The sequence below is a fragment of the Manacus vitellinus genome, unplaced genomic scaffold (assembly GCF_001715985.3).
Source record: "Manacus vitellinus isolate BGI_N305 unplaced genomic scaffold, ASM171598v3 scaffold_3_pilon, whole genome shotgun sequence".
In the NCBI taxonomy this organism is placed as follows: Eukaryota; Metazoa; Chordata; class Aves; order Passeriformes; family Pipridae; genus Manacus; species Manacus vitellinus.
In genome coordinates this window covers 24,653,914-24,668,420 of record NW_021940535.1, presented here as the reverse complement: position 1 = coordinate 24,668,420, position 14,507 = coordinate 24,653,914, and the positions used below count along the sequence as shown (strand labels likewise).

The 14,507-nt window shown below is 38.5% G+C and overlaps 1 protein-coding gene across 3 annotated transcripts in view; it reads left to right on the top strand.

Moving 5' to 3' along the window:
* Positions 1–12,074: 12,074 nt before the first annotated feature.
* The window catches only part of ABCB5 (ATP binding cassette subfamily B member 5), a 34,990-nt gene continuing 32,557 nt past the window's right edge, over positions 12,075–14,507 (top strand). Inside the window, exons 1-4 of one of the 3 annotated variants that reach the window (XM_018075647.3) lie at positions 12,075–12,121; positions 12,799–12,894; positions 13,864–13,951; positions 14,091–14,139. In XM_018075647.3, coding sequence (XP_017931136.2) covers positions 12,846–12,894; positions 13,864–13,951; positions 14,091–14,139 — 186 coding nt within the window. In that variant the 5' untranslated portion in view covers positions 12,075–12,121; positions 12,799–12,845. Of the gene's footprint in view, positions 12,122–12,798; positions 12,910–13,010; positions 13,142–13,863; positions 13,952–14,090; positions 14,140–14,507 lie in introns of those variants that run through there. The other 2 variants (XM_018075648.3, XM_018075649.3) reach the window with 2 other exon arrangements.

The window sequence follows — 14,507 nt, the reverse complement described above, 5'->3', positions numbered from 1 at the left end:
CATCATGCTTTACACTGTCACTGTGATACTTAGAAATAAAGAAAAACATGATATACCTCTCTCCTTTGCTGTCTACTCAATTAGTAACTCTTTTTTGGCAGTTACAGTGGTTAATATTATGGTATATTGGTATATGGTATATATGAGGACATTTTATTGAAGACTTCAGTGGCAGCAAATTTTATTCAACACAGTAATATTCCTGGCTTTTTATAAAACAGACCATCAAAGCAGGAGAGTTTAATTTTTTTTAATTGTGTATTTTAGCTACTCTCTTTTCATATCTCTGACCATTGACACAACAAATCACATGACTTTTCTGCATGTAAATCACTAAGTGCTCAAATCACTAAGTGCAAGTCCATAATACTTACCAAAGTTACAAGGTTTTTTTTCAATGTTGTTGGTTACCTTGAACTAATATTATTGTCAAAACACTTGTTGGCACATGAAATAAAAATCATCAGAAGGAAACACGCACAAGCACAGCTTTTTATAACACCAAGTTTAACCAAGTCAGATGTTCTATTTTTGAAAGAGTGAGCCTTATGTACTGAGTCTCAGACAGCAAGAGGAACACTTATCTGAAGCTCAACCTAATTTTTTAGTCTCCATGGGAATGTCAACTAAGACTGTGATTTCTCCAGTGCAACATTTCAAGAGGATGCTAGAGCCAAATGGATTATAGATTTGGTTTATTTAAACAAAGAGCATGCAAACTGAAAGTTTTGACCATCCTTAACCATTTTCTTTACAGGCTGTCCTCTAGGGAAAGATGGAATGACACTAACGGAAATGCTGTGATATATGCTTATATTCAAAGTGGGACACAGTTCTCACATTCAGATACATCATTTTAGGTGTCTACTCTTAAGATATCCAAGTCTCATAACTGTCAATGAAGATCTAGTCTATAGAATGAGACAGAAAACTGGTCAGCTCACCGTAATATAGTTGTCTACATTATTGACTAGACCCCTGTTGGCTATAATGGGAATTTGGACATGCAGTTCATATGCAGACATCAACATATTGTCACATAAATGTAGGTGTCTGAGTCTATCCGCTGGATCCTGTTTCCAGTGTAGGTTGTAGAAGAGCCAAATGCAGACCTGTAATTTTCCCAAGATGATTTCAATCGTTCCTCATTAGCAAGGAGAATTTGCTAATCATCGGGTGTCTAATCTTGCCTGTAAAACTGCTCCATGCTGTTTACCTAACTAGACAGCATTAACTGGACCAAAAGCAGGACTCAAAGTGCCCCACCGGATAACTGGATGTCCCACCAGCATGATTGCATCTCCTCTCTCCTGTGACAGCAGGGCTTGTCTCCTGGCACTGGAGCACCTTTTTCCTCTGGGAGACTCGGAGCCGCACCCATGACCTACATGCAGCAAAGCAGCAATTTAAATGTTGTGCATCCCACTGTATGCTGAGCTGCTGGTGGAGAAGAGCTTTTTGCCCTCACTCTTGATTGTTTTTAGCCCTTCAGTAAATCTTGTCTTTGTTTTGTTCCATGGCTGAACTTTCACGTGCTTTTGGCGAGGGAGGGATTGTTCCCTGCTGGAGTCTGGTTAAGGCTGGATACATTCATGCCGGGGTTTAGGGCTGGAAAAGGGACAATAATAGCTTTCTTGATTAAAACATACATAAATCTCTGAGTTCTCAGGAAAAAATAACTGAGCTTAGATTCATTTTTATCAGGTTTATAGGTAGGGCAACATTACAGAATGTTGTATTTCATGGTATCACAATGCAAATAGCTTGGAGGTGTAAAAGTGAATGATAAATGTTCAGATTGTCTTTTTATTGGTATTGATAGCATACAATGCAAACAGAGAAAAATAATCCAATGCATTCACAGTGATACTATCTGAAAGTTCCTCCTGATTGCTCTCTTGGACATATGGTAAGAATTTACTTGCAATTCATGAAAAGCTTTTCTGAATGACATCAAAAAGGGAAACACAGTGCATATTGACTTTAAGGATATTTAGTAATGGGTAGTGCAGCTGGGATCTTCTAATTATTTCCATAAGTATCAGATCATCAGATTGGTACAACTGGGACTTAGTGAATGACATAGACTGCTATGAGGAGGAACAGGAGGAAAAAGTCTTTTTATCCTTTTTCATTGACCTAAAAAAATTTTTATTGATTAATAAATCAAAGCAATATTTGAGTAGCAACTATTTTAAAACTGAATTTCTTTCTCTTTGAGTTTACTTTTGGTGAAACTGATCTCAAATAGTTACTTTTTAGAATGTCTATTTTACTATCATTCTACAATGCAGCTACAGATCTCTTAAAATGAAGTATGGCTTCTCTGCATGTAAGTTATTTTATGAGCCAGTTAATTAACTGATGCACTACCTGAATTTATTCCTGTACTAAGTCATTCATTAGGCAATTATGAGACCATTCAGGAGCTTCAAATAGCTTTTGGTAGTATTGTAGAGATAATTTGACATCCTTTTGAAAAGAATAAAGAAGAATTACAAATACATGGCAGCAGTTACAATTATTTTTCAGTGTTCCTACTCCTTCTCTTCTAATCACAGGCACATTAAGGAATATATTTCAAAACCTAGTCTCTGGTGGTCTAATCTTTTTTGGCAGGCTGTTGCTACCTTGAAAAGCCTAATAATTTCCTGAATCTTTAAGAGCTATCCACACATGTTCTTGTGCATACCTTGGAAGCACCAAATCCTCTTTAAAAGGAAATATCCTTCATCAGATCTTTTTGTTAGCCACGTTTATTTAGATCCAACCAGAAGTTCATGTCCCTGTAATACGTTTAGAAAGTAATACAACAGAAGGAAAGTTTGGTGAAAGGAATGACTGTGCAATGATGCATACAGAAATGTACACTTACATAACTAATTTAATATTGCAAACACAGAGCTAAAAGTTCAGCACTGCATGAAAACAGTACAGAGAGTCCTGTTGTAGAGTTTACACCAACATGACAAACCCCAGGATCTGTATTTCACTAGCCCCCTTAGTTAACTAAGCACTCCCCAGTCCACATGAAGGCCTTCCTTCACCTTTGGGAGTGTACATTCTTAAATTCTTAAACATTACACTGGACAAAACTTACTCCTAAACTCTGCTCACCTCTCGGTTGAAGGACTGGATCAGGGACTTACAGGGAAAGGATGTAGTTTTAGCTCCCAGTCTTCAGAGTATGCAGATAACTAAGGTCAGTGAATACTATCACTTCTCAAAGTGGAAGGAGAAAAAAGTAGAAAAAGGAGATTGTAGAGATAACTGAGAGCCTACCTTCTCAAAAGGGAAGGAAATTTAGAAGATGCCAGTATCTTCCTCTTAAGCACTGGAGTTTGACTAAATCAGCTTTGGGACATGGAGTTCTCACCCTGCCTCTCATCACAAGTTATCTATGTGACAGATGGGTGTAGTACTGTGTTCCTCACCCTAGCCCTTTCAGACAGTCTTGTTCCCTCTGAACCAGAACTCAGTGCCATGGTAGCCAGCATCAGAACTAGCCACCAGACACTGCAGTCTGAAATGCAGGAGTCACCAGTTGGCAGAAATCCTACTGCTTTTGACTGAAGTGCCAAAATATTTTCCTCAATAGAGAATACAGCCAAGTACATGTGAATGGTCTGTCATGGAAAAAACCAAACTACTCCAAGGCAAAACAATATCGTGACCACATAATGCAACTTTATGAGCTGAAGCAACATCTTCTCCAATCCAAGAGATTTGAGCCAGGTTTATAATCAGGGTAATTTATTCTGGTGATCAGTTGTTTGCACATAAGCAGTACAAGGCAGCTGCCTTCAAAAATTTTCCCCATGTCCTCTGTTCCAAGACAATTTCTCATTAACTCTAGGATACCTTTTACCATTTGTGCACTCAGGGACCATATAACTTGGAGGTGACTATGAAATGTAATGGTAGGAGACAGCTAGGATTTTCAACACTCAAGGCATGGAAAAAGTTTCAGAACTTCTAAACAAAGTAAAAATATGGGTTTGGAGTGAGGGAAGAGGTGATACCAGCTGCACAGGCAAGTGCTGCATCTCTCAGAAGAGAGGACAACCATGGTGTGGAGCTGGATGGGGGAGCAGGTGATTTAGGAGAAACTGCTCCAAACTGCAAGGCATCAGCACCAGCCCAGTCCTGATATCCTCTCCATCAGGGAGGAAGTGTCCATATATTTTATTTAAATAGAAAGCCCATTTTTATTTGTCTTAAGTGTTTTATTTCAGTTCGGGTTAAATGCCTTATATATATATTTTCAAACACTTTTCTTCCGCCTCTGCTTTTCAACTTTCCTTTTTCTAGGATCAGTGAAAGGTCACTGTTTGCACATACCTTTGGGAAGAAAAAAACAAACCAAATCTCCATTTTAACCATGCCTTGCCCTGGCAAGAGAAACACTCAACAATGTACTCATTAGAGTCATGAAGTGCATGCTCAGAGAGCAGAGATGTTTATGCTGGTTCCTTTAGATGAAAATGATTGCATTCCCTGACCCTTGAGAGCATATAAACAATTGATCAGAACATTGTTCGGTATTCATACAACCTGTATGAATAACACCTATTTGAATCAATCATGTTATTTACATTATATATATGTACAAAATGTTATAGTATTGGAGGGGGGGAGGCTAGAGCGAAAAAAGAAAGAGGTCCTTCCCCTCAAGATTTGGCATTGTGTTGAGGTATACAAATATTTAAAATCATAGAATCATAGAATCATAGTATCAACTGGGTTGGAAGGGACCTCCAAGATCATCAAGTCCAACCCTTGATCCAACACCACCATGGTTACTAGACCATGGCACTAAGGGCCACATCCAGTCTCATCTTAAAAACCTCCAGGGACAGAGAATCCACCACTTCCCTGGGCAGACCATTCTAATGCCTGATTACCCTCTCTGTAAAGAATTTCTTCCTGATGTCCAACCTAAACCTCCCCTGGCACAGCTTAAGACCATGCCCTCACATTCAAAATGTTATTCGGATCAAAGAAAGGAGCTTGGCTAGTGCTACCCTTGTAATCAAAACATCTGATATTTTCTTCACATTTTTGTATGTGAACTGTTGGTAATTCACCATCACCTAATTTTTTGATGCGAGATAGGACTGAGTCTTTGTTCATTCCAGGGTTATGTTTGTAAAACAATATGAAATCCTACCAGTGAACAATCAGTAGCTATGTCTACACTGCTAAAAATATCTAACTCCAGAAGAGGTCCATGGCCTTCATGGTTTCAAGAGCTTTTATCCCTTTTTCTCAGAGATAGCCCCTCTGGATGGCCACATTTCTATGGACTACACTTCATCTGAGTTTCCTTGGCATCTCGAGGAGTTACACCCAAAACCCTAAAACATACTGTTTACTTCTTGTCTTTTAACCATCCGTAGTGCTGTGTATGAGTGCAGAGCTGTATCATAGTGAAGTATTATGAAAGGCAAAAACACAGAGAAATATTTCTATAGACTAAAGTTCAGGATAAGCATCGCATGCTCCAGGACATTTAATGACAGTGCAGAAATGAAGGCACGAGGAAAATGTTCCAGGACAGAAGAAGGTGGAAAGAATCAAAACTGTTCTATAAAAATTAGTTCTTGGAAGAAAACTCAGAAATAAACTATTATCAAAACCAAATCCCATTTTCATCTGAAAGTAAACCCCAAAAAGAAGCCTGGAAATTAATATATATTCCATGTCAATGACTCATGCCAGGATACAGAGTAGTTTGCATAGTCATTCTGTCATTTGTCTATTTTCCCATCTTTCACCAGAAGAAACCTTCACCAAAACTGTTGCCAGCTTTTCCACAGACTCAGTTCATACCTAACCTCATGTCTTTAATCACAATACAAGACATACCACTTTTATTCCATTTTACACTTCATTATCTTTTTCACCACAACAGAGAAAATAGAGTTGATGAAGATCTCAGATGACAATTTCATCTTTCCCCAATCTTCAAGGCAAAATCATCTACACTAAATTTTACCTTGTAGGCAATTGCTTGACTTGAAAAGAAAAAAAAAAGGAAAAAAATTCAACAATTTAGATGCCAACAGTTTCATCAGTAATTTGGTGTAGTGTTTAACTATCCATAGTGTTAATGCCATTTTCCTAATATCTGGGGGGTTTGTCTTTCTTAATGTAATTCAGTACCAAAGGAGATAAGGAAGACACTGGATTATATTGGTTTTGCAGCAGTCTCTCAGACTTTTCTTAAATGATTTGAACATTTTCCACTACACCAAACCCAATTCCATCTGTCTTTCCTCAGAGGTCATGTCTTTTATAGGCCTTCAATTTTGCTTTCTTCTCTAATTCCTATCACCCACATCTTTCTTGAAACAACCAAAATTAGACACAGCACTTCAGCTGAGGACTTAACAGTGCTACATAGAGAAAACACTGCTCCATGTGTTCTACATATGACTCTTCTGTGCTTTTGTGAAATATGCTTTTTTTCACTGCAGTTTGACACTGTTGGCTTCTGTTCAATTTTCCTTTCAGTATAGTTCCTAGATGCTATTCTGAAGAAAAACTGCCTACAAAGTCTTTCTCAGCTTTTACTTATTGAAAGATTATTCCCACACAGGGATCTTGTGCTTCTGCATGAAAGAATGATGTCTTATTTGTGTTTCAAGTCCACAACAAATTTGTATTAATTGTCAGCACTTTTTATCCCCTTTGCCCTTAGACTGCCTTTCCATGACTAACAACAATCCTATACTTTTCTCTATTCAGTTATCGATCCTCTCTTTTTTCTAAAGAATCATGAACTTCATAATGTCACTGACATTTTCATGTAGATCTTCTTCCTTGATCTCTCTGTACTTCTTAGGCTGAAATGTAGAAAAGCCCATCTCGAGTTACTTCTCTCACCTCTTGAAAGAAAATTCTGTTTCTGGTACTCTCCAAGAATTTAAGAGGCATTTTTTACCTCTTGTCTGTGTTGAACACCTAATACTCCTGGTCTGATGGACCAAAACTGCCTGGCTGTCTTTCTCCTGATACAGAGGAAAGGCCCCAGAGTTAAGAACTTGCTTACATAAGGCAGTTCCTCCACCCTTTTCCCTTCTTTCTCAATGTCTCTCTGAAACAGGTGTATAATGGTATCCAGTCCTCTAAATTATCCCTATAGGGCTTTATCAATTTTCCTGCTTAGGATTCACAAAGTGTTCAGCAGAATGACTGCCTTTTGTGCTTACTGTGATCTTACTACTTCTACCACTCTATTACTTAGAAGAGAAAAAAAATGGTATTAGCTCTCTTTCATAAAAAAATGAGCCTCATTGACTTGATCTTTTTTTTAAAGGCAAGAAGGATTATAGTAATTCTGCCAAATTTTTCACACTTATCACTTAAGTGTCTCTTAAAACAGACCCACAAACTTCATAGGACAGAATAAGATGCATTTCTTTGGTTTTGTACTTTGAGTAAATGTGTACTACAGAGAACTTGCAAGAATTTATTGAGGCTAAAATAGTTTTACATGTTGTTCTGGTTAGAAACTGTTTTAATTAAATAGCTATCTTTGATGTCACAGTTTAGTTAAAAGAATCATATGTGTTCCTGCTCCCTAATTTCTTGGAAACCACAAATAATGGTTTTGCAACAGCATTAGGACTTCTGGACAGCATAGCTCAGTCTTTCTCAGAAAGTTCAAGTATTGGGACATATTTCTTTACCTTATTTTTAATTCTTCCAGCACTTACTTCTACCCAGACCTTCTTCATTCACTGCACCAAATTCCCAATAGCTCTGCAGTTGCCAATGTCATAGTAGCATACCTAAAACACTGGTTTGGTTTGGAGAATTATAACATTTTAGTTAGCTGCCCCCTTTAATGAGCTGTTCCTTTTGTGTCCACCAAAATATGACCTAATCTACTAACTTCAAGTACTGTGCCATGACTACAGCTACTACTAGTGATTATTAATAACAGTACAATGTGTATGGCCTTGAACTGTTATAGGTATATGGGATTTGGTAACAGCTAATGATGACTAGCCTCCCAAACCTACAATACCAGTTTTCCATTTTTGGGCTGATTTCTGACAAATAAATAAGAAAATGGGGCTTTCTTATATTAAAGTGATTGTGCCAAGTCATTCCAGGCTGAGTCACAGGTAGAACACATGTGCAAAAATCACAAAGCAACTAAGACTACAGTGCAATACAGAAAGAAAAAGGTCCTTTATAGCAGCTCCACCCTGTGAATTACAACCCAGCTGCATAAAACATGTAGGTGATCAGCTGTAATTAAGGTAACGGGTCAAATACTAGCCCTGACTCCCCACGTGTGGCTTCCAGGTGCAGGCTAGGTGTCTTTCTGATGCTCTTCTGGTCTGTTGCAGAAGTCAAAAAACAGTAAGGAGCTATAACACCTGTGAAATACACTCTACACCTGCTTTGTATTTGACTCTTATTCTGAGGAAACATTCCAGTAAAGTTGGGTGTCTACTGGTTTTGCATACCATGTATTGCATTCTTTTCAGGGTTAATGCTTTTCTTGGGAAATGAGTTCTCATTTCTAGCTTGCATTACGGGATTTTTATGGTAGGGTGTTTTATTTGATTTTTTTTTTAATAATGTTGTGCTTATGGTTAATACGTCTTTAAAGCAGATGTGTTTTTTAATACTGTCAGTTATGGCTGGTGTTAATTAATGATACATGACTGTGTTTAATTTTGCTCTTCCTGTCAGTGACCACTTTTGGACACAGGAACCAAACACATGGAGGCATGGGTGTACATTGGTTGTTTGGAATAGGATACTTTTCAGATGCAGCTAGTATTTTCCAAAGATAAAGAAATATTTTTGATAAAAGAAGAAATAGTGTTTTCTCTCCAAATTGCATTATGATATTTTATTATAAGGTGTTCCTCCCAAAATTACAAGGGCATTATTGTAAACTACAATTTTTTATGTTGTTTCTCCAACTTCTTTTATTGAGGGAAGTCTTCTCTGTTTAGCACATGTGTTTTAATCCAGAATTTTTGCTTCTGCAAAAATGTCAAAATATGCTAATTTATTTTGTACTGAAGCACAGAATAGTTAGCCATAATTAGACTACAAGGCCATGTTCCTCAGTAGTTTTGATGAGGAATCTTTTTCCAGGAGACAGTTTCTTATTCCTCCTTTTGTTTGTTTTCTATTTTAGTCTGTTCATTTATAGTTTGGGTGGGATTTTTTCCCCTTTGAAGATACTCATTAACTTGTATGGAGTACAGTATCACTTCCAAAGGAAGAAATGGAGAGAGGAGAGAAAGAAAAGACAACACATTTCTTCTCAACACCCCACAATTCTCTTTTCTGTATGATCACTCAGCTCTGCTCATCTCACACACCTTTTTTGGACAGACTTTTCTATGCAGAGGAACCCTGAGGCTCTTTTCTATCAGGCCTGTGGTGTGCAGAGCAATGGATCTGAATTGTAATTGACACTTCATAGTTACTGTGTGTGAGTAAGTGATAATGAAGCTTTGAAAACTGAAAGTGTCTGTGTTTTGAAGGTACAAATCACTCCCTAAGTGCCAGTGATAGCAACTGAGATGTGTACCTAGCAGTTCTGAAAAGTGGTCTAAGTGACTTTTTTGGTTCATGCTACCTATATTCCTCTACTTCACTATCTGTGTGCTCTCAGTCCCACAACAGGCATTTGCTTTCTAGGTGAGATGTCCCTATGTCTTACATATTTTAAATGCAAAGACAGTTTATTTTGAAAATAACAGTTTATTGCCTTTTTTAACAAAAAACTAAGATGCTATGAGGAGATATTCTCACTCTTCTTGAGATGAACAAGAAATAAAACTGTTGCCTTTGGGGAAAGAAACACTGCATACAGTTCTGAAATTTGGGGCTGGGACTACTTTAGCTGTTCTGTTTCTTTTAGAAATCTGTAAATTCATATTTTTCTCAGCAGCAGAAGTCAAAGCCTTTCAGTAATTTTTTGGAACAGAGAACACAGATGTGTATGTGCATAATGTAGGCTTAACACTGAGTCATAGAATCATAGAACCATTTAGGTGTGAAAAAAACTAAGATCACTTAGTTCAACCCAGCACTCTCAAGTCCACCACTAAACCACATCCCTAAGTGCCACAGCTTAATGCCTTTTAAACGCCTTCAGGGATGGTGACATAACAACTTCCCTGGGCAGCCCATTCCGATGCTTGGCAATGCCTGTGGTGAAGAAATTTTTCATAACATCCAGACTAAACCTCTTCTACAGCAACTTGAGGGCACTTCCTTTCATCCTGTCACTTGTTACTCAGGAGAAGAGACTGACCTTCACCTGGCTACAACCTCCTTTCAGGTAGTTGTAAAGAGCAGTAAGAGCTCCCTTAAGCCTCCTTTTCTCCAGGCCAATAAAAATTACATATATATATGTAATATAAGTCAGTAATATAACCCCTGGTAATGCTAATGAGATAAGAAAGCACTAAAAAAGTCATAGGTCTGACATGTAGGAGTTTGACTCTAAGTGAACATGTAGGGTCCCGATGGGCAGGAGACAATGATACCTAATAATGCCTTTTCTTCTGAGGTTCTCCCAGGTCATCACAACCAATGTATAAAACATATTCTCAGTCCTGTGCAGAAGGCAGAAAAGGGAAGATTAAGTTAGGCTGAGTCCTGAACTTGTTACTTGAACTAGTTACTTCAACTGAGTAAATAGTTAAATTATTTGGGACTCGGCTCTGGGATAATGTGAGTGGATGGAAAAACAACTAGGAGTTTATTTTTCATAAACATTTAAAAGCATTACTGGAAGAAAATTATATAGACTATAACATGTGCCAGTGGGGAAGATGAAGAACTGTTATTTTTAGGATTGTGCAGAAAATCTAGTTTGGTTACCTGATTTCTTCAGAAGAAAGAAAAAAAAAGCCAATCACCTGAGCTAAACCTAAACAAGAAACAGTCTTACTTTTGATAAAATAAAACCCGACACAAATTGTGTGGAAGAGGTGGGAACTAAATGAGCGAAATATGTTGCTTAGCTTCTCTGAAAACAATAATGAATTTAGATGGCTTTGCTCTTCATGCCATTAAGATGTAGAAAAACGAAAACACTGCTTTTAATAACTTTTCTCAGTTCAAATTCATCAGCATATCTTTATTCTTAGTTGAAATTCACCAGACGCAGTGATGCAATTCTGCAAGTGAGGAATGACCTTGCAGATGGCTTTTGCAAGCCTGAATGTTTCTTTGGACAAGAGACTCATTCAAATAATCCCTCACCTCTGCTTAGTGGCAGAGTTTTCTAAACTAAAATTCTTTCAGTTCAAGTAATGATGAGACTCTGGGTCTGGTTCTGTGCTTCTAAGTACAAGAGAGACATGGAGCTCCTGGAGTGGGTCCAGCATAAGGCTATGAAGATAATGAGGGTATTGGAGCATCTCACTTATGAGGAAGGGCTAAGGAAGTTGAGCATGTTTAACCTGGAGAAGAGACGACCAAGAGTGGATCTTATCAATGTCTCTAAGTATCTGACAAGAGGGTGCAAGAGGATGGAGCCAGGCTCTTCTCAGTGGTGCCAAGCAACAGGACATGAAGAAATGGGCAGAAACTGATGCACAGGAAATTCCACTTGAACATGAGGAAGAACTTCTTTACTGTGTGGGTAACCAAGCACTGGAACAGGTTGCCCAGAGAGGTTGTGGAGTCTCCTTCCCTGGAGATATTCAAAATCCATCTGGATGGATCAAAACTGAGTAACGTGCTCTAGGAGACTGCTTGAGCAGGGAGGTTGGACTGGCTGAACTCCAGTGGTCTCTTCTAACATTAACCATTCTGCGGGACTCAGGGTGGAAGCGATGCCCCAGTAAGGGGGCCAAGCTGCTCGCCGTGTGCGGTGTGCGGGGCCGGAGGCGGCGGCCGCTTTCCGAGGGACCTGCGGAGGGCGGGAGCCGCCGGGCGGCATCTCCTTAGGGGCTCAGCCCTGCTGCGGCGCCGACCTTCACCTGAAACCCGAGCCGGAGGAGGGAGGGCGGTGCCCGCCGCTATAACACCCGGGCGGGCGGGGGCCGACCCGCCCTGCAGGGACCGGGGCGGCCGTCGGTGCCGCAGCCGTCAGCCCGCCCGTGTGTGCGCAGCGTGGGCTGTGAAGGTAAGCTGAAATAACGTGAGGGAGAAAGCACAGTCAGCAGTCGAACAAAAAGGGTGTAATTATTTATTTATTCATTTATTTATTTTTAAAATCCGAAGTCGATTAGGCGTTTTGTTATCGTTATTACTTTAGCCTTCATCAAATTCATGTGTGGCTTTTCATATGGGGTTTTGGAGGTTTTTGTTGTTGTTTGGTGTTTTTTAACCAGCATATTTGATAGATGAAGAAGAAAAGTCTAGAGAGACTTGCAGCACCAGTCATTTGCTGCCTCTAAATCTCTCCTAGTACCATATGGCATAATGAGTGCATGTCTTTATCATTGTAATAATGATCATATTATGACTGCTCAATTAGTTATAATCAAACGTAAAGTAATGAGGGAAATCCTCGATTCTGTAATAGATCATCCACAATAATTTCTGTATGACCTCAGGATTTAGCAAAAAAGACTACTAAAGCAGGCTACTGAGCTAGGTCCCCTTGTAAAAGTGTGCACTGTTCCTAATATCTCATAAGTAGTCGTTATTTTGTCATGCTGTTACATATTTTATTTTCTTTTTAGTTGTTGTATTTAAATAGAATAAAGTTGAGACCAAGATGTAATGAGTCATGGAAAAATCCACAGATGTGAACTCTTTAAATATTTACTAATTCTAAATGTTGATTTTTAAATGCAGGTTTGGATTAATGCAACTTCCTCATAAGGATACAACAAAGAAGAACAATGAAGGACCATTTTGTAAATTCCACAGAAAAGGACATCTCTGATGCTGGTAGGCATGAACACTGTATGCGTGTTTGAGGAATATATTCCACAGCTTTGAATCCGAAGATGCACTATAAAGCTTTCCTTAATGTTATAGTGGTTTTGTAGGAGATAACACAATGAGTTTCCACTGAACTAAAGCCACACCTGTAAAGCGTTTCTGCATGAATCATTCCATCAAGTTCAACAAAAGTCATTTATGTGAGTAAAACTATTTAGGAGGGTCCTAGCCTTGTCATGAAAATGCTACTGAGGTAAGCTAAGATGGAAGCACATTGTTGTTTTTAAATGGTTGTCTAAACCAGTCATTATAGATCGACTGACATTAAAAACACTGTGTAGAAAATTCTATTCATAGTGAATCAGCAGTTAAGGTAAATGTAAATTAAATAGGGAGTTGCTGCTGTGAGGAGCCCGTTTTCTCCCCACGTTACAGCTGGTTCCCTACTGTGGTTGCTCATCAGTTTCTTTAGATACTTATTACATCTCATTTTATATGAATTTATAATTATAAGATTCCCAGGGTAGGACTCGTCTTTCATGTTGGTTTCTGAAGCCTCTAGCACAAAGAAAGTTGAACATGTGGCAACTACTGCGATAGAAAGAAAAAATTATGATTATTGCAGGCAAAGACATGTTTCTTCAGTTAACTTCCATCTCTTCTGTGTGGTTATAACCTTCACTCTAAGCAAATCCACTCATTTCATCAGGGCTTCTTCTCATTTGCATTTACTTCTGTAAGTGTTTGAAGAATTAATTAACTCTTTCTTTTGTTTCGCTCTTGGAAATGGAAGTGGAAGCTTTTTTCTGGAGTAAAGAACTGAATAGAAAGGAAGTTTCAAGAAAAATTCACCGGGCTCTTTCAAGGACATGAGGAAAACTCTTTAAATGCAGAAGTCTCAGCAGTGAAAGATGCAGGAAATTGGTGCAATAGTTAGATTATTAAGTTAAAAAAAGTCTGCTTTTTATTTAACAGAATCTGCAAGCAAGGGATATGACAATCCCTCTTTCCAACATGAAGAACATCTTGAACAAAGTGACAAATTAAAGCTCAAGAGAAAAAAGTAGGTATTATTTGAACTCAAGACGTTGGCTGCTGGTAAACTTGTTTTATAGGGGCAGGGGAAGGAAAAGAAGAGTTTAGTACAGCTTTACAAAAAAAAAAAAACCTTACCTTAATTAGTCTTTTGTCTTTTCCTCTAGGAAAGAAAATGAGAAGTCAGAAAAACGAATGGTTGGCATTTTTGAATTGGTTAGTGTCCAGTTTAATGGCCTGTTTTATTTTTTCTTTTCTTTTCTTTATTTGTCATTGTGAGTTGCTTATAAAGTGCAATTAATAGGCAATGAAAAACCTGAGAAAAAGCCTGAGAACTACTGATTCTAAATCTCTTTAAGTTTTGCACTGTTATGTCAGATTCCCCTCTTGGTGGATTGGCGGCACTGACAGCAGTTCAACCTTAGTGCTGTTGGAAGATGAAGCTCACCCCTACTGAGGCTGTTCTAGGACTGCACAGGCCCTTGCCTTACCTCTAGTTACAAATGGTTTATCCTGTGTCTGACATCTGAGGGATCTGCTCTCTGAGAACCAGTAATATAGTTTTGTACCAGTTTTCTATACAG